The sequence below is a fragment of the Rhipicephalus microplus genome, chromosome X (assembly GCF_043290135.1).
Source record: "Rhipicephalus microplus isolate Deutch F79 chromosome X, USDA_Rmic, whole genome shotgun sequence".
NCBI classification, from domain to species: domain Eukaryota; kingdom Metazoa; phylum Arthropoda; class Arachnida; order Ixodida; family Ixodidae; genus Rhipicephalus; species Rhipicephalus microplus.
The window spans coordinates 402,004,966-402,029,995 of record NC_134710.1 but is presented as its reverse complement, the minus strand read 5'-3'; the positions used below and the strand labels follow the sequence as shown (position 1 = coordinate 402,029,995).

Sequence of the window (25,030 nt, the reverse complement as noted above, 5' to 3'; positions counted from 1 at the left end):
CACCTGCGAAAGGATGTTCTGCGACAATTCCACGACGCTCCTACTTCTGGACATCTAGGAGTCTCCAGAACTTACGACCGCATTCGACGACGAGTATTCTGGAAGGGTCTGTACCGCTCTGTTCGCCGTTACGTCACATCTTGTGACCTCTGCCAGCGCCGAAAGAAGCCTACGACTCCCCCTGCCGGTCTTCTTCAACCTATTGAAGTTCCAGCCGAGCCATTTTATCGAGTGGGGTTGGACTTGCTAGGTCCCTTTCCTACTTCTACAACTGGAAATAAATGGATTGCAGTGGCCACAGACTATGCCACTCGGTATGCGATCACTCGAGCGCTACCAACCAGCTGCGCAACCGACGTTGCCGACTTCCTGCTGTACGACATTATTCTCCAGCATGGCGCTCCGACTCACCTGCTCACAGATCGTGGTCGCTACTTTCTATCTCGTGTGGTTGATGACCTACTCCGATCTTGTGCTACCCGTCACAACTTCACCACGTCTTACCACCCTCAGACTAACGGCCTTACGGAGCGCCTAAACCGCACATTGACGGACATGCTTTCCATGTACGTATCTACCGACCACACTGATTGGGACATAGCTCTTCCGTTCGTAACCTTCGCCTATAACTCGTCGCGTCATGAAACAGCTGGCTACTCCCCTTTTTATCTACTCTTCGGACGTCATCCCTTACTGCCCTTCGACACACTGCTTTCATCAGACCACCCATCCTCCACTTCGTACGCTCAGGATGCAATCACCCGGGCCCTCACGGCACGCGCGGTAGCGCGTGCTCGGTTATCGTCGTCGCAGACAGCACAGAAGTCCCTTTACGACCGTCGACATAGAGATGCCGTTTTTTCTGCGGGATCTCTTGTTCTCTTGTGGCTCCCATCTCGACGTGTTGGCCTCTGCGAGAAACTACTATCGCGATACGCCGGGCCCTACCGCGTCATTCGTCAGGTCACACCTGTGACCTACGAGATTTCCGCTACCACAAACTCATCAGCTGCTGCACCCAGAACGGAAGTAGTCCACGTTTCTCGTCTCAAGCCCTACAACGCCAACTCGCTCATTTAACAGGCACCGAGACGGTGCCTTACGGGCCGGGGTGATGATACGTGTACGAAACTGTCACCCCGACACAGCTGAATTGGCACCCAAATGAAGAAGACGACAACGTGGTTGTAGTGGGTTGGACTCTCGAGCTTCTCCCGTTGGCCTGCATGACTGTGCGCTCTTTAAGCCGTTAGCAAGACCAGCTCTCGGTGAATAAATCTTCCCCGTAACAATATGTTTTTGATGACACATCAAAATGTAATCATAAACTCGAGAGCTAGTGACTTTTATCATCAAGATGGCAGCAGGCACTTAACAGAGAATACACTTCACAAATTATGCAGAAAAAACTACGCAGATTTTCAGCATGTAAACCTGATGTATAAACACTAAAGACTTTTAACATTAAGTTCACAGCAGCCACTTAGCAGAGAATACTCAGTATATGATCCTAATTTTTGTGCGAAATATTTCCTAGTAGAAGTTAGCTATATCGCTTAAGAGATGTACACGAAGGTTGAAGCCTATAGACTTTTCATAGTCAAATATGGACTAAGGGGTTCAAACCCCGAACCTCTGGATCCCGAACCTCTGGAGTACATATCACTTCGAGGAGATATATAATTTCGACCAACTTGTTTTGAGTAATATTTAGCTGTCTGATTTGAACTATGTGGTTTATCATGCCTATTCAATTGATCCAACACGGGGTCCGGACAGGAAGGTGTGGTCGAGTGTCATTTTGTGCTCTGTACCACATTGAGAAAAAAAGTTCGGGGGTGGGGGGGGGGGCACGGGCCCGCTGCGCCACCCCTTGGATGCGCCTCTGGTTCAGACATTGATGGGGTGGCAAATTTTGCTGCATATTTTTACACAGCGTCGCGTTTTGACAGAAATGGCCTCAGTGCCAGAGGGAGGAGGTTGAGTGGGAGGGAGGCACTGTATAGCAATACTTATATCGTACACCCCCCACCCCCCTCGAAGGACAACTCTGTGCACACCTCTGGAACGCATTTCACCTCGTTCCGAGTGCTAACTACTTTTTCGTGTCATAATCATGACTGGGGGCACAGCCAGGGGGTATGGGGGAGTCTTCAAACCACCCCTAAAATGTTCAATTTTGCATGAGAATATATGCACGCACACATACAAACCCATGCACAAACATACACAAATTATCGTTGAGCCCCGGCCGCCCTAAAAAATTTCTGGCTACGCTACTAATCACGACTGTGATTTTGCCATACCTTTTCAGCATCTCTTTGTCTTAGTATCAATGTCCAAACCCATTGATCCACTTTTGAAGTTGCAACCATTTTTGCTGAGTCACGGTCATCTAGTGAACATGGCTATAACTCTTATCCCATTATTTGACCTGTACCTTTCTATACAACCATCACAACCAGCTTCACAGTTGTTTAAACTTACCAGGCATCATTTTCATGCTCTGCTGACTCAACTCATGCCTTAATCATTCTAGGTTCATCATCATGGCTCTCATCATCGCTATTGCAACCCAGCTTGTGTGAACTACTGACACTAATATGCAATTCTGATCACTTTTTTTATTTTTTGACTGTCCACCCACTTGCACTGTCAAGCTATGAGCGCGACTATAATGTTAACCTAGCTTTAGTCATGTCCTTCTTCAACTTGGACATTCTTTGGTATATCACATACCATGATTATTCATTTTATTCACGAGATATCAATTCTTTTTCAATCTTTTCATCATTTCGGCTCCTCTTTTGGAAAGTCACTTGGTAACGATACATATTAAAGCTTCCTAAAGCATTCACTGATGTGTACAAACACAGTGCAGATGTAATCTCACACTAGCATATAGGAATATAAATTACAAAATTTTTTCATAATTATCTTGATGAAATTCAGATATTCAATTCAGGTGCTACAGCCATGTTTAGTTTTTTTTCTTGGCAAGCAGACCACAAGTTAATTTTTTGTTGCGTGTTAGAACGTCGGACCCCAAACATGCATGCCGAACAGTGCGAAGATGAGTCTTCCTTACTTTTCCTGATAATGAATTGCCCCGCCGCGGTGGTCTAGTGGCTAAGGTACTCGGCTGCTGACCCGCAGGGCGCGGGTTCGAATCCCGGCTGCCGCGGCTGCATTTCCGATGGAGGCGGAAATGTTGTAGGCCCGTGTACTCAGATTTGGGTGCACGTTAAAGAACCCCAGGTGGTCAAAATTTCCGGAGCCCTCCACTACGGCGTCTCTCATAATCAAATGGTGGTTTTGGGACGTTAAACCCCACAAATCAATCAATCCTGATAATGAATTGTCAAATAAGATTCCTTTGCTGATATGTAAGCAAACAAATCGAGGTCGATATTGATTAATATTGAAATTTCCATTTCTCTTACTCCATGCCATGGATGCAGAGTGCTTATATATGCATACATACATATACAACTATGTCGTGTGGTGTAAATTAACCTTATTAATTGTAATATACATACAGAGAAAAGACGAAGCAGCAGTTTGACCAATATAAGGGCAGGAGTGAAGAGAGTAAGAGACATTAGTTAAAGAGGAAGCAAGTGTGGACATAAGAACAAGGTGCTTCTCGTGATGGATGGTTTTGACTAAGTGTTAAGGCTTCACATACCTCAATAGTTTTTAACCCATGGGCATACTATTTGTTAAAGGTGCACCATGCAAAGCAAACAGCTAACAACTGTCACCCTGACAAGGGAGAAAAATTTGCTGCGAGTTGCCCTGGAAAAGTAAATGTGATTGATTTTGCTGTAAATTCTACTGAAGTTCACATTTTCTTAGCAATGACCAATTATAGAATCTCGCATGTTGAGTTCTCAACAAACCTAAAAGAAACATAATAGAAAAAACATTTCTTTTCAACAAGTTTATTCAGAAAAGCACATGTGTGATTGATATCTTAAGCAATTTCGACGTACGATACCCATAAGTTTACTATACTTAAGGAACAGCTAATCCCCACAGCCATAATAAACCACATCCAAGAAAGTAAAACAAAGTAAAAACTATACAGATGCAGAGCACTTTGCATATATGTGTGAAACACAAAAGGTAATTACTTTAGAGCAGTGACTTCAGCTGTACACTGCTTATCAATTAATTATGGGAAACAATGAAAACATAAGAGGCTTCATGTTGACATAATATTAAACAGCCATATGTAACACAAAAGTGACATACTTGTGATACTTTTTTGAAGTACTACATAAATACCAAAACAAATAAATTTCTAAGCACATTTTGAACTAAGCTTCTTAGCTGTGTAATACACAATGATATTTGAATCGATCACCTCGATGCTCGATTCAAATAGGTCACAAAGCTTCAGACGAAAAGCACTTCAGAACCTCATGCCAGTGGTATCAACAAGGGGAGTATGGATGCTGCGATTGAAGCACAACTGTGTGAGGAGAGAACAAACACTAGTAACGAAAAACAAAGTTTTGTTAAAGGGTGAATTAATCTTCATATTTTACAATGTGGGAATCGAGAGCAACCGCCACCCTGGCGCCTGTTTACCCAGCTAGCACGTGTGGCAGAACCACGGGGCCCCGAGTGCAGTGGCCCGCCGTTATTTGGCAGTATGGCTGCCGTGGCTATGCCGCCAGGCCTTTTGTCTGATGAAAGCTGCACGCCAGCTTGTCAGAGTGGAACCACATGTTCGGACATGTCCAAGCGAAGCGCTCGCTTACCCTCAGGCGGGTCACATGGGCACGCTAGCACACGTCACTGCGCTTTGCCTGTCCCTGCTGGCTGCCTGTGACATCCCCTCTCCCCAGAGCTTGCTTCTACCTGACGCTGGCTTGCTGTGAGATGCTCTCAGGCTGGCACGAGAGGTTTATGCCCACAACAAACATGTATTTGCCAATCAATTTTATTTAGGTGCAATCTGCAAAGATTGTACGGCCTCTGAATTATGGTGGTGCAATTTTAATTTTTGCTGTCCACGGTGTTTCGAGCTACATTTCATTGTGGGCGAATACGTGGAGTGCTGTGTCCGACCAGCAAATTATCCTGCGGGAGGATACGGCCCACGTTTAATGCCATACTCATCCCTCGGTACCTGTGGAAATGATGTGCTGAGCAAGGACGTCCGAGGACTTATGTCTAGATAACACCCCGGGACAACTGCAGTTCAGAGTAGTGTACTCACTGGACGCATCTTTACAAATCAGCAATCCTGGGACCTGGTTTCCATCGTCACGACCCGGCATGCCTACCATATTTCATGTTATCGGTAAGCACATGACCAAGCCATCTTTTACAATGCTCATAAACAATTACAGGTAAAGTTGATTAATCATAGATTAAAGCAAAACATAGTCTACATAGTGTCCATAAAATTTTGGTACTTATCGCCACATTTGGTGCTCATTTTGTACAGTGCAATAATATTTTACCATGACCATTAATTAAATTGCAATGGCATAGTTTTAGCATGACTAGACGTTAATTCTTGGGAACGAAGCCCACGAACAACACAATCAATGTACACTTGACGAGAACTGCGTATAGGTAAGGCAAACAATGCTGCAAATATGAAAAATAAGCTGCTTCTTGCTTTGCGGTACGCATCACAGATTTTTCCGCTAAACTCTTGCCAGGTGGTAAAGGAGCCCTCGTGGTTCTCATACTTCGATTTTTACACTGATATGCCATGTCATACAGCCTCTACGTGGCCTCAGCAAGGAACTTTTCATTCACTCTGCAAATAAACAAATCCCCATCGGAAGCCAGTGCAAGACATTTTTCCACTGAAACAAGTGACACACGCTTGATTTCAGCAGTAGATTCAACTTTAACAAAATGGTAGGGTTCATCCTTGCAGAACACCTCAAGCATGTTGTGCTTCACAATGTACACCTGAACAGAGAGCACTGTCTCCTTTAGGCATGCACACTGTTCATGCCCCTGTGAGCAGTACACACTAATGTCCCGAAGGCGGCCAAACAACCCATTGATAATGACGAATGAATTTACCCTTCGCGATCTGTCCAGATCCGCAGTGCAATATGCAACGTTTCCGATGCTCATCTTTCGAAAATGAGTGCCATCCGCACTTCGCACTGCTTTACCATAAAATGTAGTGGTCCCATTCTGCACAGATCGTTTTCTTAATTCGTAGCCCTTCATTTGTGCCTTGAACAAATTCTGAGTGTGTGCATTTTCTCTTGCAACATTACTCCAAAGCGTAGGCAAGGCTTGCATGAGGAAGAACTTGTCAATAATCTGTTTTTCGGGGTGCCTGGTCCCTTTGACCATTTTCACAAGCTTTCCATTCATAGATTCAAATCCGAACATTGAATGTGCCCACAGTAGACCCCAATGCTTCACTGTGTCAACAAGGTGAAGCAGCAGATGCGCATTGTATGTCATGTTTGTTATGCCATATAGCTCCTGGTACTCTTTGACAAACTTTACCATTTCATTTTTCATAATGTTGAGCCTGTCAAGGGCTACGCAATCGCTCAACAAGTAGTACATTATGTCAACGAATGAGACCCAGTGGCGGTAATTCTTTTCTGGAACATAGCTAGCCAACACAATTGGCGAATAAAACAACAACCAATTCCGCCAGTCAGCACATTTCCAGTGTTTCAGGTCATTCAGTGATCTTGGAAGCCTTGATATTTCCCAGATTGGTTGCAGGCTGAGCAGCTTCTCGTTCAATTCACTCAAGTGAAAGCGAAGCTTAAAACTACGACACCTCTTAGAGTTTAGCCACAGCAATGTCGTAGCTTTTACAAAACCTGCACACACAGCATGCATGTAGTCAACCACAAAACCAGTAGGAAAGTCAAAGTGGTTCAGCAGCGTGAGGACACTTGTAGCCTTTATGCCACGGCTCACTTGCTCTTGCTTTCTTCTGGCTTTTTGGGCATGATGCTGAAATGACTCATTAGTACGGAGCTTTATAGCAGAAGTGGAGACTGGGTAGACACGGCAATGCCCATTACCCTTTGCAATGACATCTCCAAGATGCTCGCACCATGCGCAACCGTACTTCCCATTAAACTGAGTCATGCCCATAACTTCACATCTTGCGACACTGTCCACCGTGCATGGGCCAGGGAAAACCTTCATATTTTTTTTCTGCCCATGTGAATCTTCCCATGTCATGCCGGTAGAAGAAAGCACATTCAGCGACTTCACGAAAGGCAGGAGGAACGTATTCATTACAGGCTTTTTGGGCCCAAACCACAGGCCAGCAAGGACGAGCCTCTGGACCCTGTCTTTATACGTCAGCTCATTAATTTGAGCAAGGAGAGGCCAGAATCCAAACTTGCTGCTTTCAAAAAGTGGAACACCATCGGCGTTAAATGTCAGTGAAACATCATTAGGACCCATGGGAATACTTCTGTAGCCAATGCCTGTCGTGATGTCTGTGACATCGAAAGAGGGGGACGACTGAGCAGGCACAACCTCAGCTGTTTTCAAAATATCACAGATTTGTGATTCTATGTTAAATGAAAAAAAATATGATGAACTTTTTAGCAGTGCGCTGGTGTCATGATGCATATTGCAGTGCTCGCAAAAAACGGTAGATGCCATTTCAGCAGTCCCAATGTAGTTGCAACAATTGCTACAGTATAAATCTCTGTTCTTTGCACTCTCAGGAGAGCTGAAATGTCTAAAAAATTTGTACTTTGAACAAGGCAGCTCTGTTCAGATCAAGTAGAGGAGCAGCTTATTGTGTGCTAGTCAATTTTCCATGTGGATGCTGTGGCAGTAGAGGAAGCCATGTACTCAAAAAAAGTTCCCTACTCAGGCTGGTGCTCAGTGTGCCTGCAGTGCCTCACAGCAGGTCAAAGAGCTTGAAAATGAGGTCCGGGAGCTGCGCAAGCGGCTAGAAGTTGCTGAAAACATGCTTGGTAAGCAGCCTCCAGCCCTTTTTTCTTCTTTTGTTGATCAAGCTTGAATGGCTATTGGATGGTGCAACTAATTTGTAAACTAGCTTGGCCATCTGTATTTAGGCAGTGCACAGTGTTGCCAAAACTCAGTTTTTTATAAAATTTTCCTTCATGGAACTGCCTGAGGAAATGCAAGAGGTGCCTAACCTTGCATCTAGCAAGGTGGTAAGCTGAACCAGTTCGTACATTGTAAAATGTGTAAACGCCTGCGGAAAACATGAACATTGAGAAGACAACAATAGGACAAACTCGCATTTACAATTAGAAATGTTGAACACATCAAACACCAATGCATACCTTCTGGCACCCACCTGGTACATGTGCAAACAGCCGTTGCGAAGAAGGGGAAAACATCGCTGAATTTTTGACAGGACTTAAAGAAGACTAGACGACCAAAGTGCTGAACTGAACTGATTTTTATTTGCCTATATGCGACAGGACACAAGGAAGGCCATCTGGGCTTCGTTGTGTCCTGTTAAAAATTTAGCCGCGTTTTCCCCTTCTTTGCAACCATGAACCAACTAGCCGAATCCTCAACCCCAAAACTCTATTGATAATTGTTTGTTTGCCTATTGTGGCTCTAAGGAACGTTCACTATTTATTGGAGAGGCACGACGATGTGTCACTGACACGTCTCTTAGGTTTGTTATGTGGAACCCTTCGAAGATTTCTTATTCGTTCCTCATGTTTCCTCGCCCTCGAGTGCCTCGTTGTGAAACATATTTGTGCACCACGATTCCCATCATAACTCTCAGCACCTACTATGGCCATGTGATGAGTGCATCCGATCGTACAGGCTGGAAAAAACACTGTACATTCAACTTTGTGCCATTAAACTTATGCATATTTTTATGGGTGAACTAGTTTCTCCCTCTAAGTTGCACTTATGCATGCTTTTATGGGTGAACTAGTTTCTCCCTCTAAGTAACACTTTGTTTTAATCGGGTACATATATAAACTGACTCAACCTTACATGTCGGATAAAGGTGACTAGGTATAGAAACACTAGACATATGAAGAACTTCTTTGGCTTTGAAAACTGAGTGGTAGTTATAATGCTACTGGCATGCCGTGTCATGCTGAAACTCATAATAAAAAGAACAAAACTAAAATTTATTTACCTTAGACATTACAAGTGGTACATCAAACTTCTGCTTTGCTATGTACAGCAACATTTTGTACGCACTGTTTTTACATCATGTTGTGAAAAGGTCGCCATTTAAGGAGCATCAAGTTGTACAGTGATTACTAGTATATTCCCTTTATAACAACTGTGGACAGTGGTATGTGCTGCTGTTTGGATAAAGGACTCCTACTCTTGCATGTGCACTCATGACATTCTAACTAATGTTCATATGAAAGGAACAAAGATGCTTTAACACGACTTGTGTTTTGTTGCTGGACTCTGCAGTTGACAAGGCATGCCACCTCTACATTCTAATCATTTTGTTACCTTAATATCATTCTTGTTCACAAGAACACCACACCCTTTGTTCAAAGCTGCTGTGTAAGGCAGGCATGAAGGGATGGTCCACTAACTAAGACACAAAGGTATGGCACCAATAGGCTTGTTGTTTATACTGATAGCAGCACCTTAGTTCATTGTTCATCATTTACTGTAATTACACTAACAAATGTCCAAAACGTCTTTCTTTTTTTACACATTCTCACTAGGATATGTTACTGTCCATCTCAGTGTGTTTGTCAATTTGATGAATTAGAACTGGAGCACAAAAAGTTTATTATTTAGGTCACTGTTGCAAATCACATCGTTATCCTTGTAGCAGAGCAACGAAGTGCTGTTCAAAGTGCTCTAAAAGTGAAACATTCTGAATTTTCATTGCTCTTCTTCGGTAACATTCAAGATTGCTTCCACAATTTCATTTACTGCAGACCAAACCTTACTTTAATTACCACTTGTGCAAGCATTTTGATTAATGTGATTGCATTCATGTGCTCCCTTAGACTCCTATGACATGGTGAAAAAGTTGAGAAAAATCTTGAGGAAGACTGAGAAAGACCCATCTCCTGCTGTTGAAGCCGAAAGGGCGAGTATTCTTAATTTTGAAAAAAAATTTTTTTTGTTTTTATTTTTGTTGCTTCTGTGGCACGCTTTCTTGTGCAGCACAATTGATCTCAAGATGCCATAAACGTTAACTCTGGCTATTGAAACTGTACCCAACGGGCTTGTACTGAGGCCTAAGCTTAGAATGTTCACAATGTGTGTGTTGCGCTACCAATGAAATAGGAGTTGCTGCCCCAGTCTGTGTTGTCAGTGCTCGGTTGTCGTGGTTTTTCCACATAAAACCCTGTAATGATATTTATTTTGCCCAGTATTTTTTTTTTCATCTGAACATAGCAGCATTGCTGATCATGGTACTTCAGCAGCACTTGCTGTTGGGTTAACTTGTGCATGTTTTCTATTGTTAAAGGGGTCGTGAAAAGAAAATAAAGCTGCCCGGTTGTAATTTTTTCTGCTCCAATACGGATTAGACATGCCGATTCTGAAATATTTCGGTGTAATATTCAGTCTATAATTAATGACGCCCGTTTGAACTCGCAGTTGTTTTGGGTTCACCGGCCGCCATAAGCACTGACGTGTGACGTCATCCTAATACAAGTTGTAAACACAGCGTTAGCTTTATTTTGCTCAAAAATGATAGATTTATGGAAACCTAGAAAATAAAAAATAACACCACTGGTTTGCACACCGAGTTGCATATTGTGCAGCTACAGCAAGTGATCTGCTTGGTTCTGCTTTCAAGTACATCCGGGCCTCCGCCCTGCCCGGCTCTGTTACATGTTTTTTCTTGCCCATCTTGCTTTCCGTGTTGCCTTCGCTCTCTCGGTGCAGTGGTGTAGTTTTTTCTTACTGGTTGGTTGGCTCAGTCCTGGATGTGCCAACCGTGTGCATCCTCAGACAGTGTCGTACAAGTTATCGCAGTGCAAACGATGTTCGCGTTCACAAGCTTCAAACACCCGGAGTGGATCTACTAACTGGTACATTAGGATCGCATGGGCGCCTCCGGCGCGACAGTGGAAGCAGTATGATGCGGCAAACCTCGGTCAACTATGGCTGAGCAGGCGTAGTCGTCGTCATGTTTTGTCGACGACGGAGAATTCTCATTGGCTGACTTAGGATGACGTGAGAGCTTGGAAACCGAAATTGTGGTTTTATAACTATGAAATGAACTGGTATGATGAAACGAGTCGGTGTTTATTATTGAAAGGACGACCAGGATTCCGAATACACATGTAGTTGAAAATTTTCGGAAAACTTTTCACGACCCCTTTAATGATGCTAGACGAAATAAGACATTCCGAAAAGAGCATTCCTTTGTTGGTGTTTGTGTGCATGCGTGTGCTATTGTCAATACACGATCATGGTGTCTGCTATTTAAAAGCAATCCTCATGATTTTGTTTCTTTTCTTTGTGAAGTAGCTGGATATCTGTATAGGTTTTTAAAAAGCACTAGTTCATAAAATGGAATGATAGTAAATTACTCATCCAGCTACAACTAGAAAATGAAATAGGCTGGCCCTAATAAAGCAAAGGTCTGGTAAGCATGGGAGGTGAAAATAAAACAATAACAATAAATGTTAGGTCCCATAACCACCATATAATTATGAGGGACACCGTAGTCGAGGGCTCCAGGAATTCCACTAACCTGGGGTTCTTTAACATGCACCTAAATCTAAGCACACGGGCCTCTAGCATTTTTCCACCATCGAAATGTTGCCACTGCAGCCGTAATTCCATCTTGCGACATCATCTTTCTGTTTTTGTGTCTCGAAAAATGATTGCGATCACTCCTTGAGCTATTTGGTAATATGCCTGTTGAAGGAGTACTGACATGAATTTTAAATATATTGGATTTTTGCTGTAAATAAAAGCGCTTGTGTCGAGAACTCTGAAAAGAGTATCATGGTGCCTAGAAATACATCATTACATCTTTAATACCACCACCTTAAAAAAGACAGTTTCTGTTTCGATATTGAGGTGGTGGTTTCAAACAGCAGCTGAAAAAAAAAAGAAACAGTGGCCGAAAATTGTTTACCCCAGATGGTAAAATTGAAACGTCATAGTTGTTCTTTGCTATGTGGAAAGGAACTGCTCTTTTGCTCAACGGATGCTTTCTGTGGTATGCAGGTTAACATCGGTGGAGGCGTTTTGGTTGAGAAAACGCTCCTGGAGCGCCTCCATTCTCACTGCAATGGGCCTACAAAGTTCGCCAGGCATCTTCTCCGGGGTGTTTTTACTCTGGAGGAGATGCGTGGCAAATCACTCTTCGGCAAGGGCAGCAACGCCAATAAGAATGGCGAAGTAAAGGAGGCACTGGACCCAGTCAGGGTCAACGCAGTGATTGGTGACTTACTAATGATGCCATGTAGATTTTTTTTCTCATATTCTTGTTTCAGATTTCATATTTGTGTCTTGATGTTGTGTGTATGCGCGGCTGAAAGCAAAATGTGGCTCTACCATTTTTTATCTGTTTCTTAGTTCAAATCACTATTGCCATGACTTCTGTTAGCATAACATTCACTGTATGAATTATTTTTGCTGATGGCATGTTGTAATAACGCCTTCTGTAAAGGATGGCGAAATTGCAAATGCCAGGCTGAAAGTTTTGTGGGTCACGAAAGTGCTTACTAAATGCAAGATTTGACTAGCTGTTGCATCATCAATAATCCCAACTCACCCTTGTTAGGGATAAAAAGGGTGCTATTCTCAAGTTTGGGGGAAAAGCCTCGTTCATGCTGGCAAGCTTCGATAAGTCACCTGCTGCAAGATGGTAGTGAATAAATAAGTTAGTAAAAATGACTAGTTACGTTATCATTTGTTGCACTTAACGAGTTGTCCCAAGTGTTGAAATTTTGCTATCTGGAACAGGTAGTGTTTCAACAAGTTGATCTGATGGAAGGCAAGTCAAGTCCATGTGTCGCAACATTGGCTCTTGTGACATTCCCTTTTTTTTCCACCTTGTTCAGTGTGTTCTCATGATCGCTAAGATGTGCAGCTAGGTATTCCATTTATGAACGGTGTCCTGCAATGCAGGCAGTAATTAAGTATAAAATATTTTAAGTCTCTTTATGAAAAGATAGCTTCTGTGCACATTAATTTTTTTCATGGTTAAACCATGAAAACTATGAAGACCTACAATATTGTAAATCCCGGTTAAAAACAAATAGCATTTTTGTTTTTAACTGTGATTTACACTATTGTAGATTTTACGGTGCATGTATGTGCCACCATTCATGTAGGGCAGTGCCTCCTGGTTCAGCTTGAACAGTCATAAAGTGGTCCATTCTGCACAGTATTTGCCATTTAGATAATCAATGTCAAATATTTACTGCTGTGGAGTTATTTTTTTTAAAACTGTCAACCTTTTCACATTTTTTGCAGGCTACACATGCAGCAAGTTTGTAACTTCTACACTGCAGCTGAAAAATAGCTTGTCATCGATGTTGGCGCGAGAGCTGAGGTGATGTGCTGCGCACACTATGTATGTACAATATATTAAAGGAAGATTTGCTGAATACACTGCATCCTGCTTACTGTCATCCATGCAAATGCTAGTCCTACATACATTTGTGGGTACACAGCAGAGGCAGTGGATGGCATAACTACCAGCCAACTTTAACTGTACCGTCTTGCGGTCCTAGCTGTTATGGTCTCGGGTGAAATTTCTGATCCGAGGAAAAATTTTACAAAGAAGCAAGTTGACACAAAGTTGTCACATATTCAGCATGATATTGTCAGAATTGTGACTTAATGAAACACCTCATAGATTCAGCAGAAATAGAGTAATTAAGAATGCACAGGAGGCTCAGTAATCAAGAACACACCAGAAGCGCAGTAACCAAGCACGCACCAGAAGCGCAGTAACCAAGAACGCAACAGAAGCGCAGTAATCAAGAACGCACCACAAATGCAGTAACCAAGAAGTAATCAGAAACGCGGTGGCCAAATACATGCAGAAACTCATCAAGCACTCATCAAAAAAACTCATCACAATTTAATCAGGATTTCTGGTTGTTCTGTTGAGAATTGTATACAGGCATTCAGCAGACACTCAACAAAAATTTTTGTAAGGGTTCGACGAATGCTTCCTCATAGCTTACTTTTAAACAAAGCTTATTTATTCATCCATCTATACCTTCACGAATGTTTTGTGCTCAAGCGAGCACCTTCTCCACGACTCTGACTGTGGACCTCGTGCTTGGAGAAGCTTCGAGCCTTTTCCAACGATGACGGTTTGCCGTCGTTCTCCTATGTAGCGCACGCACCATCGAGGTTCGACACCTTCACAAACACTAACAGTGCTTTTGATCAATAAACAGTTTTGTTAGAATGCAGTCTGCAGCGCTGCTGGGCCTCTCCGGCGCCCCATTCGTTATTTTAATGCTCACGCATTTCCTTCCCACTAGTCGCTAAATCGACACTGGTCTTTTTATTCTTTCAACTAATTTATCATAAGCAGCGCACTTTCAACAAAAGGCACAGTGTTCACGAACTGTTCGTTTCCGTGTTGCACCTTCGAGCAAAAAAGATTGGATTGCGCAAGAGATACGTGCCGAAGAAAGACACTTATATCAGTGCTTCCTCCATGCAGCCGTGTGTGGGGGCGAAGTAGTCATGGAGGACGGTGTCCTCCAGAGCCCCAACTACCCTGATGACTACCGGCCAAACAAGGAGTGCATCTGGAAGATAACCGTGCCGGAAGATTACCAGGTGGCGCTTAAGTTCCAGTCCTTCGAGGTGAGTTGCTCGTAGAAACCACTGTGCAAGCTGGTATGGTAAAAGGACAGTGCAAAAATATTGACACACTGAGAGAGTATACAGCGCTCATTCCTATAGTAGTCTACTCAGGCGTACAGGTCGCGTAGAATGCATGCATATATATGGCTAACAAAAGCCGTTCATGGGTCCTGCACAGAGATTACCTTGTGGTAGTGATACCAGCAGAGCATCAGTGGACGTCAGTGATATTTGTTCAACTTCCTGTTCAACGCTTGTTGCGAAGCGGCTGATTATAAACGAATCAAGTGAAAAGCATTGAAACACATAATACATAAATGCCAAGTAGTAATGTATGTCTTGAATATGTAGGTACTCCTTATGTCGGCTCGCTATAATTGTCACTGCTGCGATATGCCGTTGTGGTGTTCTACGACAGTGAAACGCTTTTATTTCGACCGGTGAGTGCTGCACTCAATTCAATGTTTGCTAAATACACCTGGTTTTGAAATTATAAAATGATAAAGCATAAGGAAGTTACAGAATACATCTCGATGAAGCCACATGTGTGCCTATGGCATTTCTGACGACGACTAGCGCACAAATACAAAAGGTGACAGGACAATATATATATATATATATATATAAGCTTCCCAAAGCTTGTTCCAAAACTCGCATACTCGTATCATATGCTCAGAAACTCTAAACGACCCAACTTGGATGCTTTATATCCCCTTGTTTATCTGTTATGGTCACAGAGAAAAGATTAATAGCGCAGACGATTGGATATTTTACAGGTAGAGAACCACGACAGTTGTGTGTACGACTACCTGGAGGTTCGGGACGGCCATGACGCCAGCAGTCAACTGCTGGGTAAGTACTGTGGCTACCGGACGCCTGATGACCTGCGGTCCACCACCAATCGCATGCTCGTCAAGTTCGTCTCCGACGGATCGGTCAACAAGGCTGGCTTCTCAGCCACATTCATGAAAGGTGGGCTCTCACTAAGACACGAAGACGCTTCGGCAGTATTCTTCTTATATATTTTATGCACTTTTCTTTCTTTAAATACATAGTAACCAAGAATATGACTACTCTGCATATAAGTCATTCCATCGTTTACCTCTTTTGCCATTTCTCGCCGCCTGGAGGATGCAATCTCCGTGGCATTAAGGCCGGCTCTTTACCATGCAGATGGATGTGCTCGTGAACGTGTGTATTCTCTTATTCAGAATGTGAGAAGGAAAATGGCGCAGAATACTACTGCTAGCCTGATTATTTTTACTTACGTAGAGAACTTTTGTCCGAATCAATGAATGCTGACACTGGCCATGATATGGATCCAGAAAGTTGCTAGCAATAAAACGTAAGTACATGCCAACTGGGCAATTTCGTTGTCAGTAACTCTTTAAAAAAGGTTAGGCAATAGAAAATAGCTCTTATAAAGACGACAGTCTTTCTTGGGGACCTTCGACGGAACAGTTTTCGTCTGTCTGTCTGTCTGTCTCTCTGTCTGTACATTTGATTGCTTGTCCACCCGAACAATACCCCAAACAACACCAAACGGCCAACCCTATTCGCAGCACCCACCAATATTGCTCAAGGTCTACGCTTTCATAGTTGTGCGATTGTCGATTAAAAGGCGACTATTGCACATATCTGAGGCGCCACAACAACGCTTCGATGTTTTCTATGTCTGCCTTTATACTAGAAGAGGCACACGCAAGTAGCTCTAAGGAATGTAGCGTTTATTCGGGCTGCGCAGACAGTGCAACGCGATGCTCAAAAAGGCGTTTCCAACGCTTTGCAATGATGTCACGGTGGTGGCACCTGCCCATCGCTTTGCGTTGTGCACCTTATTACCTCCAAGACTGGCGCGCATCTTTCTCCGCGGGCTGCACGCCTTCGTTTTTTAAGATAACTGCTAGATGGCACTTGTGTCTAATGTGTATATAAGCGCTCGTTCACCTCCGCCGTACGCTCGAGGCACTCTAACGAAGCGCCTGCAGAATACTATTCACCGATTCTCTTGCGCAGAACATCAAATTAAAGTTTTGTTCACTCTCTCCAGACGCAAGACTATCGTCTTTCGACGACATTTACAGTGTAACATGTAGATTGGGGCATTTTTTTTTGTACAACGTGCGTTTCGAGGACGTTTTTTTTTCTTTTTGGTTCATTCTCTTTTCTTCTTCAACGTCGCGTATGCATGAAAAAGGATGGCAAGGCGGAAACATGGATGTTTCGTTTAATAATGTCTGGCAGCGTACATATCATTTGAGGTAATTGATAATGGGGCTGAAACATTACACCTAAGAAGAAGAAAAAAATTACAGCATATCAACGGAGTGAATGATGATGAGAGGCGCGAAGCGTCTGTCTGTCTGTCTGTCTGTCTGTCTGTCTGTCTGTCTGTCTGTCTGTCTGTCTGTTTGTCTGTCTGTCTGTCTGTCTGTCTGTCTGTCTGTCTTCAGTCTGCCTGTCCGTGTGTCCGTCTGTCTGTTTGTTTGACTGACCGGTTACGCCTGACGCAGAACAAGGTTAGACCAAGAGGTGCTTCGCTCCTAAAATCGGGGGAATAGATGACGTGCGCAAAAACGTCGGGGAGTAGTGAAACGACAGCAGTATTTGCTGCAAAGCTCTTGCGTTGTGTTACGAAGATTTATGATGTTGTGATTAGTGAAAAATTATCTAGAAAAACTCTAACATCTGCCCGCTATTCATCACCTTTCGTCGTGCGAAATCCGCTTATAATTGCACATAGAAAGGATACTTATTAGATGCCCACCCTGACAGCTACAATGTCATCGCACTACTTTGCTTTCTGATGTGTTGTGTGATACGTGACTATACTGCACAAAATCTGCCCATGTTCTGTCACCAGTCATCAATGCGTCACCTTTTGCGTGTGGTATCTGTGATCTTGTTCAGTTTACTAGCCACTTTCTCCTTTACAATTGACTGATGTAGACCATAATATATGCACTGCAACGTATTCAGACCACATTGTGGCGCACAGTAATGGCGGCATGGGGCTGCACCTAATGAAGGGGCTTACCTCCAAGATGTTTGACTACACACAAGATTTATTAGTCTGTTTCTCTGCACCTTGATTCGATTTCTAGGCAGTTGTGTAGCAATCATTCAGATTATAAATATGCGAGCGGCTTACTGATTTAATTGTTTTTATTACAGCAATAACATGCTCTCTCTAGATGGATTTTATCTGTTACCATCGCCGTGTTCTATGTGCGACAGCATCACCCCCCACTTTTCGTATGTTCTATGTGCAAGTGAAATCATGCAAGGGCAGCCAAAGAATGTAGCACAAGAGGCGAGGAAACGTGTCATCGGCCATCTTTCTTCGAACGACATGCTCGAAGCAGTGAGAGTGGTGGATGGTGGAGGGGGGGGGGCGATTTTTCGGTTTGGCAAAGATGGCAAACTTAGAGTGACTGCTAGTAGCTGACGGCTCAAAACTTCGTGCATGCTGTCTTCTAAGCCCATATTAGGCGTTAAAGCTGTAATATGAATGAAGTTCACTGCTCTCGCGGGCGAGGCTGCTCCTCTGACAACAGCGTTTTGTTGAGTTCTGCCGGATCAGATATTGTAAGTGCCGTGCAAGACTTCTCATTATTGTCAAAAAACGCTGCCAGTGTATAGTGGGGGTTCCCAAGAATAGGGGAGCCAAACATTATACGCAGCACGCAGCCTGGAATGTCGAATTATTTCTCAATGTCAGCCACAAATCGCTCTTTCTTTCCTTGACAAATAATGTCATAAGCACAAATGAGTGCCTAGTAAACACAAATTCTAAAAATATTGGCTGATTTGAGCATCGTGAGCTAAACAGTTACCTCGGCCGCCACGGCACGCCGTGACTCAACCGTGTACTCGAATAAAAAAAGAAGAAAATGCTCAAAATTATGGTGCACATTGGCGAACGGACGTAGCTTCTTGCCCTCTTGTAACCGCCCTCTGCTTCACGTTCAAAGACCCCTAAACCACGCTGAGTTCACAGGCGAAATAGTACTATAGATAGCTTCCCTCTCGCCTTAACTACAATCATACAAGTGCTGTATTGCCACGTATTTTTGTATAGCCACGTATTTCTTTATAAAACACGCCAAATGCCAGCCCTTAGCGTTGAGCCAGTTAGTACTTTGTGGTTTTCGTTTGCACGCGTCTATCTCAGCTTGCGCAGTCACAAACGCAGAAAACGAAGTGAAATCATAAGGAGCATCCGAATGCATGGCAAAGCCAACTAGGCAATAATTCACAGATATATCTCGTATATGTACCAATCGGGTGATCATTACATGCTTACGTCACATGAACAAACTGATGGCATCATGAGCTGTGCATCAATGATAGGTAACACAGGGAGCGAACAAAGTGCTTGATCTTCGGGCTTTCAGCGGTCGTTTATGGGCCCTTTAGGCACGTTCGCTTGTAGAAAAATGAACAAAAAGCACGTAAAGCGTGCGATAAGTTCTTGAAATGTCGCTCGTACTTGACGGACGCACAGAATTTTTCAAATGCTGAGCCAATATACTCATCTTGTGAAACTATTCGATGATTACTTCAAATATATATATATATATATATATATATATATATATATATATATATATATATATATATATATATATATATATATATAGCGTTGTCAGCAGCGCCCTCACATCTACAATTAACCACAGCGCCCCCTATTGCTTATAAGTCGAAGGTTACATGGTGTTACGAACAGACGGGAGACGGCGGACATCGTGAGGTGTTAAGGAGCTTCGCCCCTAAAACCAGCCGATACTGTCCATATAATTGCTATTGCAGTAAAAGAAGAAGTGTAACAAAAAGATGAATAAATATACAGCTTGATATATATATATATATATATATATATATATATATATATATATATATATATATATATATATATATATATATATATATATATATATATATATATATATATATATATATAACCACGTTCAATACCACACATTCTCTTCTCTCATATGGACGAAGACAAGCGCAGGAAAGCGCGACGCGCTGAGTATCAGCGTCGCCGTCGACGGGGAGCTACCGCGGAGACAAAAGAGAAGGAAGCGGATGCAAAGCGGCGACGATGACAACAAAGTTCTTCACCACAGACTAGGGCTAAGAAAGCAAAGGCTTAGCGGGAAAAACGCCAAGCTGACGCGCAGTTGAGACAACTTGAAGCGGATACAAGTTGGCAATACCGACAAGAAAATTTTACACCAGAGACGATAGCTAATGAAGCTGTGATGATGAAGTCAAAACGTAACCCGGAACTTGGAACCTCATATCAGCTATAAAGAAGAATCACCGCTATATCACAATCGGTCTCAGCACTATCTCTTTGAATAAAATATATATAAGTATCACAACCACAATCAGTCTCAGTGCTATCTAAACTTTAATCACAATAATCGCCTCCGAAACCTTCGCCCCGTAATTATCTTCAAGCAGCTTGAAATGCAGTGATTTTTTGCTGTAGTCGTGGCCGCCGCAGGAGCCACCGTCATTCACGCTTCCTGCGGAGCGAACGTCGCCTTTTCGGCCGGGGCCATCTGCGCGCGTGCTTGTTTTGTGAGTGAACAAGGGACGGGGGGAGGGTCGCTTATGGTTGCTGCGCTATCATGGCAACAACCAGCGCGCGGCTTGGGCCCTCTTAACAGGCGGGAGCTTCTACGGGCTGCGCTTTCAACACAAACACAATAAAAACGGTGCCAAAAGTGTACCTGGACCGGTCGTGTTCTCTTACAGCAGTGTTATGTCGAGTTACATGAGATCAGATCTAAATAGGTTGACTGCCATCATCACTTCGTATATCAACGCCATCACTACGCACGAGCCTTGTTGTGGTCATCTACTGTGGCCGCGCCACCGGAAACTTGTTTATTTAGTAGGCGCACGTTTACTACAATTACTAGTTGACATGCGCTTAGGTTGATTTATGTAGCAGTGTCCAGGGCCAGCATCCTCGCGATCATCAGCGCTTCAGATTAGCTTCTGGTGTTGGTAATACGCATGTTCCAGTTGGCATCGTTGTACCAAATGCAAATAGCAGCATCAACATCTGCAACATCTGCAACATATTTCTGTGCGTGCAACATTTGTACATAAATTTAGCGTCATTGAATGACGTGTTGGGCAATAAAAAATCGCAACATGGTCACTGTCCTTCCGCATGCTTCGCATAACGTTGATTCCCAGGTACGTGGGATCTGCCAAATTTTTTAAGGATTTTTTTCGCGCCTTATTTGTGTGCAACACACGTTTATTGACATTCGCAGTCCACTGCCGTATTTCTTATGCGGAAGTATTAAAACGTAATAGCCCTTTTATACTCAATTTTCTAGCTTGGACAGGTTGCCTATAAAGCAATGTCGGGTTTTAGGTACACATGCGTATGAGCGGAAGAAGCTTGCAGTATCATTTGTGCAGGGTGTTTTCTTTTTCGACAATGTAGAATTTTTGATATCGCATGTAACATATGAATTGATGTGGTATTCGAAGCTCCACTACTACAAGCAGTAGTGAATGCTTGCCAAAAAAAACTTGCATGCGTGGTGGACTAATTAACTTAAATGTCCTAATTAACGTCACATATGTTAACAGTGTCCTGAGTTATTCAATTTACAAATCTAGTTGGCATCGTAAGAACACTTGGGACGAATTGAGACAATGGTATGTGCGCCATCAAACACGGGCTGATGAGGCTGTGTTGTTTCAGTAGTCACCTTTACAAAATGAACAAAGGTTAGTGTACTGACAGCGCAAAGCTAACGGGGGTGCCCATGTATTTCATCGCTCGCTTTGAAGTGAATATCCCGAAGCTGCTTTCATCCTTAGGATTCGCAAAGTAGATGTATCTTACAACTTTACGGGCGTACGTAGGTTGGTAATTTTATTATAATATACACAATCAACAAAATACAATATTAAATAAAATTTGCTAAATATTCCAGTCAGCATATCGATTTTCCTGGCAGGTAGCGCTTGCTGCTTAAGGCAGTCCAGCTCACACTTGTGATTTCTTTCACATCTTAACGCTTTTCCCACTAAGTTTTTGGACCAAAACGATTAAAACGATACCAATTTTTAATTTAATTGCAATACAATTCTACGTCTCTAAAGGCCTGTAAAAATTATTCAAAGCGCTTTATTCACAAGATGCACGTAAAACATGCAATTTTTTTAAAGGTGCAGCTTCACTGCACACTACCCTACTAAAAGTGCTCTAATTTCTTCAGCTTGTAGTGCAGGAAATGTCTCTGAAACTAAAAAAAAAGATAGAGTGCTAAGAATGGAGTTTGTGAACACAAACTTTGAATCTGCTGGTGGGGCCTTGCATACATGTAAGTAGTCCACGGCCGATACGTTGACACTATAGGTCATCGTCTGAATTTGATGATTTAGAGAAACTATGCTGTCATGTGTATCTGCTGCATTCACACAAAATATTTGAAATTCTTCATTTAACAAAATTTTGGCAAAGGCACCCTCAGTTTTTTGAACGCAGCTGTTCTGGCATGTGTACACTACTCGCACACAGCAGAGGACACATTTCTCCAATTTGGTTTATAATAATAATACTAATACTAATAATAATAATAATAATAATAATTATAATAATATATGAGGTTTTACGCCCCAGAACTACGTTATGATTATGAGAGACACCTTATTAGAGGGCTTCGGAAAATTTGACCATCCGGTGGTATTTACCATGCGCTGACATCGCAAAGCACACCACTTCGCCCTAATTGAACTTCGACCGCCGCGGCTAAGATTATACCCACGAGATCAGCAGCAGAACACCGTACCACTGATCCATTGCGACGAACAGTTTATATGAAGAAAGTCCTTTCTCGACCAAAATACATTCATTAGGCACGTTTATAGATTTTTTCACCGTGCGATCTGTTGAAGCTGAAACAGGACACAGCAAAATAAATCTGGCTATAGCTTAACTGTAGCGTCCCTAAATGTTTGTTTCGTGGTAAATGAGCCCCGCTCGCCCTCGGTCAGGTAAGGGTTTACCTACGTAGATTTTCGCCACCAGTGGGTGCGTGAGTTGCAGATAGTGTATGATACATTCTCACATCATCGGAGCTTTTCTGACTGTTTGTTCGTCAGAGCCGGTAAGCAATGTGTACTGCTTCCTACGCGTGGTTGCTTTCTGAACACAGCTCGTGGGCCAAACTTCATAACTACGTATAGGTACTATCAGGCGTAAATTTCTTCATGGCTTTTTTGTGACTTGGCAGTATCTTTGATTTTAGGGCGCCCGTCCTGCATTTGAAGCAGGCAGTAAACAACCTAAAAAAACACACACAAGTATGCTTTAAAACTTAGAGAAATGAAGGTAAGTTTGGCTGCAAGAATGAAAAAGTGAATGCGGTAGCAACAAATGAACTAAAACTAACAGCTAACTCTTAACAGCATAACAAGTTGAGCAAGCAACAAACTAAGTAAGACTAAGAGTTAACGATTAACAGCAAGTTGAGTAGAAGTAGCTACAACAAAATAAGGGTAACAGGTAATTCCTTATGCATTCAGTCTGGCGCAACTTTGCAAAATGTTACACAATTAAATACTACCACTCCAACAGAGGGAAATGGTTTTAGTCCTCGCTGTCGTTCAGACACGAATTGCGCGCGGTGAAAGCACGATATGTACAAAGGTACGAGTCATCGGGTAATCTGTGTCGAGATGACATGCCTGACCACGGCCTTTTGGTGAAAGTTCACAGATGCTGAACTGGCGCTGTACTTCGCCCCTACAATAGTACCCTGTTATACCTTTTCATGCCCTTTCGCCCGATGGAGCCTTTCGGCACCTTTCAGCTCTGCCCGAGCTGCTGCTGTCGGCAGCCATAGAATAAAGCACGCTCACACATAGAACAAAGGATGTGTGGGATGATGTTATCAATTTCAGCTCTATAGAAGACTTGGCGGCAATTAAGAGTGCACATAATTTCTATCACAGTAATATAAGGCGCCACCTACAGCGTAATATTTGATTTCATTTCATTTTATGTCGGTTGTAAAGCCCTTAAAGAAGAATGACGAATCGTGTAGAACGTGAAAATGAAGCCACCTATTTCATTCTCGCTGCTTAGAGAGGTAACAATGTGGGGTACTTTCTAATTGGTGATATTATGCTAAACAATTTTGATGTACTATAATGATACGAAAATACTTCCAAGCCGTGTAAGCGCAAGAAGGACAGAAATAATTTCAAATGTGTTTTAACAGAGTTCTTACAACACAAATGAAAAAAAAGACGTGGTAAGGTAACTGAAGAATTTTGGCATTCATGCTCCTTTACGTGTGGGTATGCAAAATATTTATACTGCAATGTAGTGATTTTAGGTGCACTCAATAGGTTTTGTTGCAGAGAATCGCAAGAGCACCAATACTGAGAGAAAGCACAGGCTTGAGCATATGACATCAAGCTATAAATTAAGAAAAGACCTTTAGCAATGGTATTTGTATTGCGCACACTTAAGACAAAGAAAGAAGGAAGAAAAGAAAGAAATAGAGAAAGAAAAAAAAGAAAGGCAGAAAGAAAAAAGAAAGAAAGAAAGAAAGAAAGAAAGAAAAAATACCTTTACTGCGTAAGCACTGTTTCTTTGCCTTAGGTATACACCTTTTTTTTTATTACCCGTAGTCTCTATACTTGATACTTACAACATTGCGTGTGTACGCCTTTTCAGATTCCTACGCAATGCATGCGCTTAGTTGCACCACTTGTCGTGGACGATCCAGTGGCCGCTAAAATTCACCATTGTTCGCCTCGGTTTTCACGACTTGGATTATTTGCCGTTTCACCCAGCATAAAGCGAGCATGCGCTTCTATAGATTACAAAGGCCAGCAAGAACACTTCAATAGGGTAAAAGTTTGGGCGTGTTGGTTGTTCATCGTTCTTCATGAAACAGAGTGCATAAAACATGGGACAGAAAGATATCTTCAACTGAAAGCACTTGTCCAGATCTCTTTCGTCCCATGTTTTGTGCGCTGTGTTTTATGATTAAGCATCAAGAGCACTTGAGGACGCTCTTCCATGTATTCCGCGGAACGATATCGCGTCTAGCCCACCCGCGACTATCCCGTTTTATTCAGAGGAAGACGCAATGAACGACTGCATTGTCTAAAAAGAAACGGGGTGGTTGCGGGGGAGTAGCGTCGCCATCGGTGGATGAGCAGCTAGAAGGTGTCTTTCGTGAACGAAAAAAAAAAGTTGGGCGAAACCAAAGGTGCTATAGCGTTG

General features: G+C 42.8%; 1 protein-coding gene and 1 pseudogene across 1 annotated transcript; both read left to right on the top strand.

The window, feature by feature from the left end:
• LOC142775448 (protein tolkin-like) overlaps positions 1–25,030 on the top strand; it is a 327,993-nt pseudogene that overhangs the window by 231,548 nt on the left and 71,415 nt on the right.
• Positions 7,478–13,475, top strand: LOC142777042 (uncharacterized). Its single transcript, XM_075881346.1, has 4 exons — positions 7,478–7,949; positions 9,954–10,036; positions 12,139–12,355; positions 13,393–13,475. The coding sequence occupies exons 1-4, from the start codon at positions 7,943–7,945 to the stop codon at positions 13,473–13,475; spliced, it is 390 nt and encodes a 129-aa protein (XP_075737461.1). The 5' UTR covers positions 7,478–7,942.

Coding starts and splice junctions, on each gene's coding strand:
- LOC142777042 (XM_075881346.1), top strand. Junction 10,037..12,138: donor CTGCTGTTGAAGCCGAAAGG/GCGAGTATTCTT, acceptor TGTGGTATGCAG/GTTAACATCGGTGGAGGCGT. Junction 12,356..13,392: donor CAGGGTCAACGCAGTGATTG/GTGACTTACTAA, acceptor CATTTTTTGCAG/GCTACACATGCAGCAAGTTT.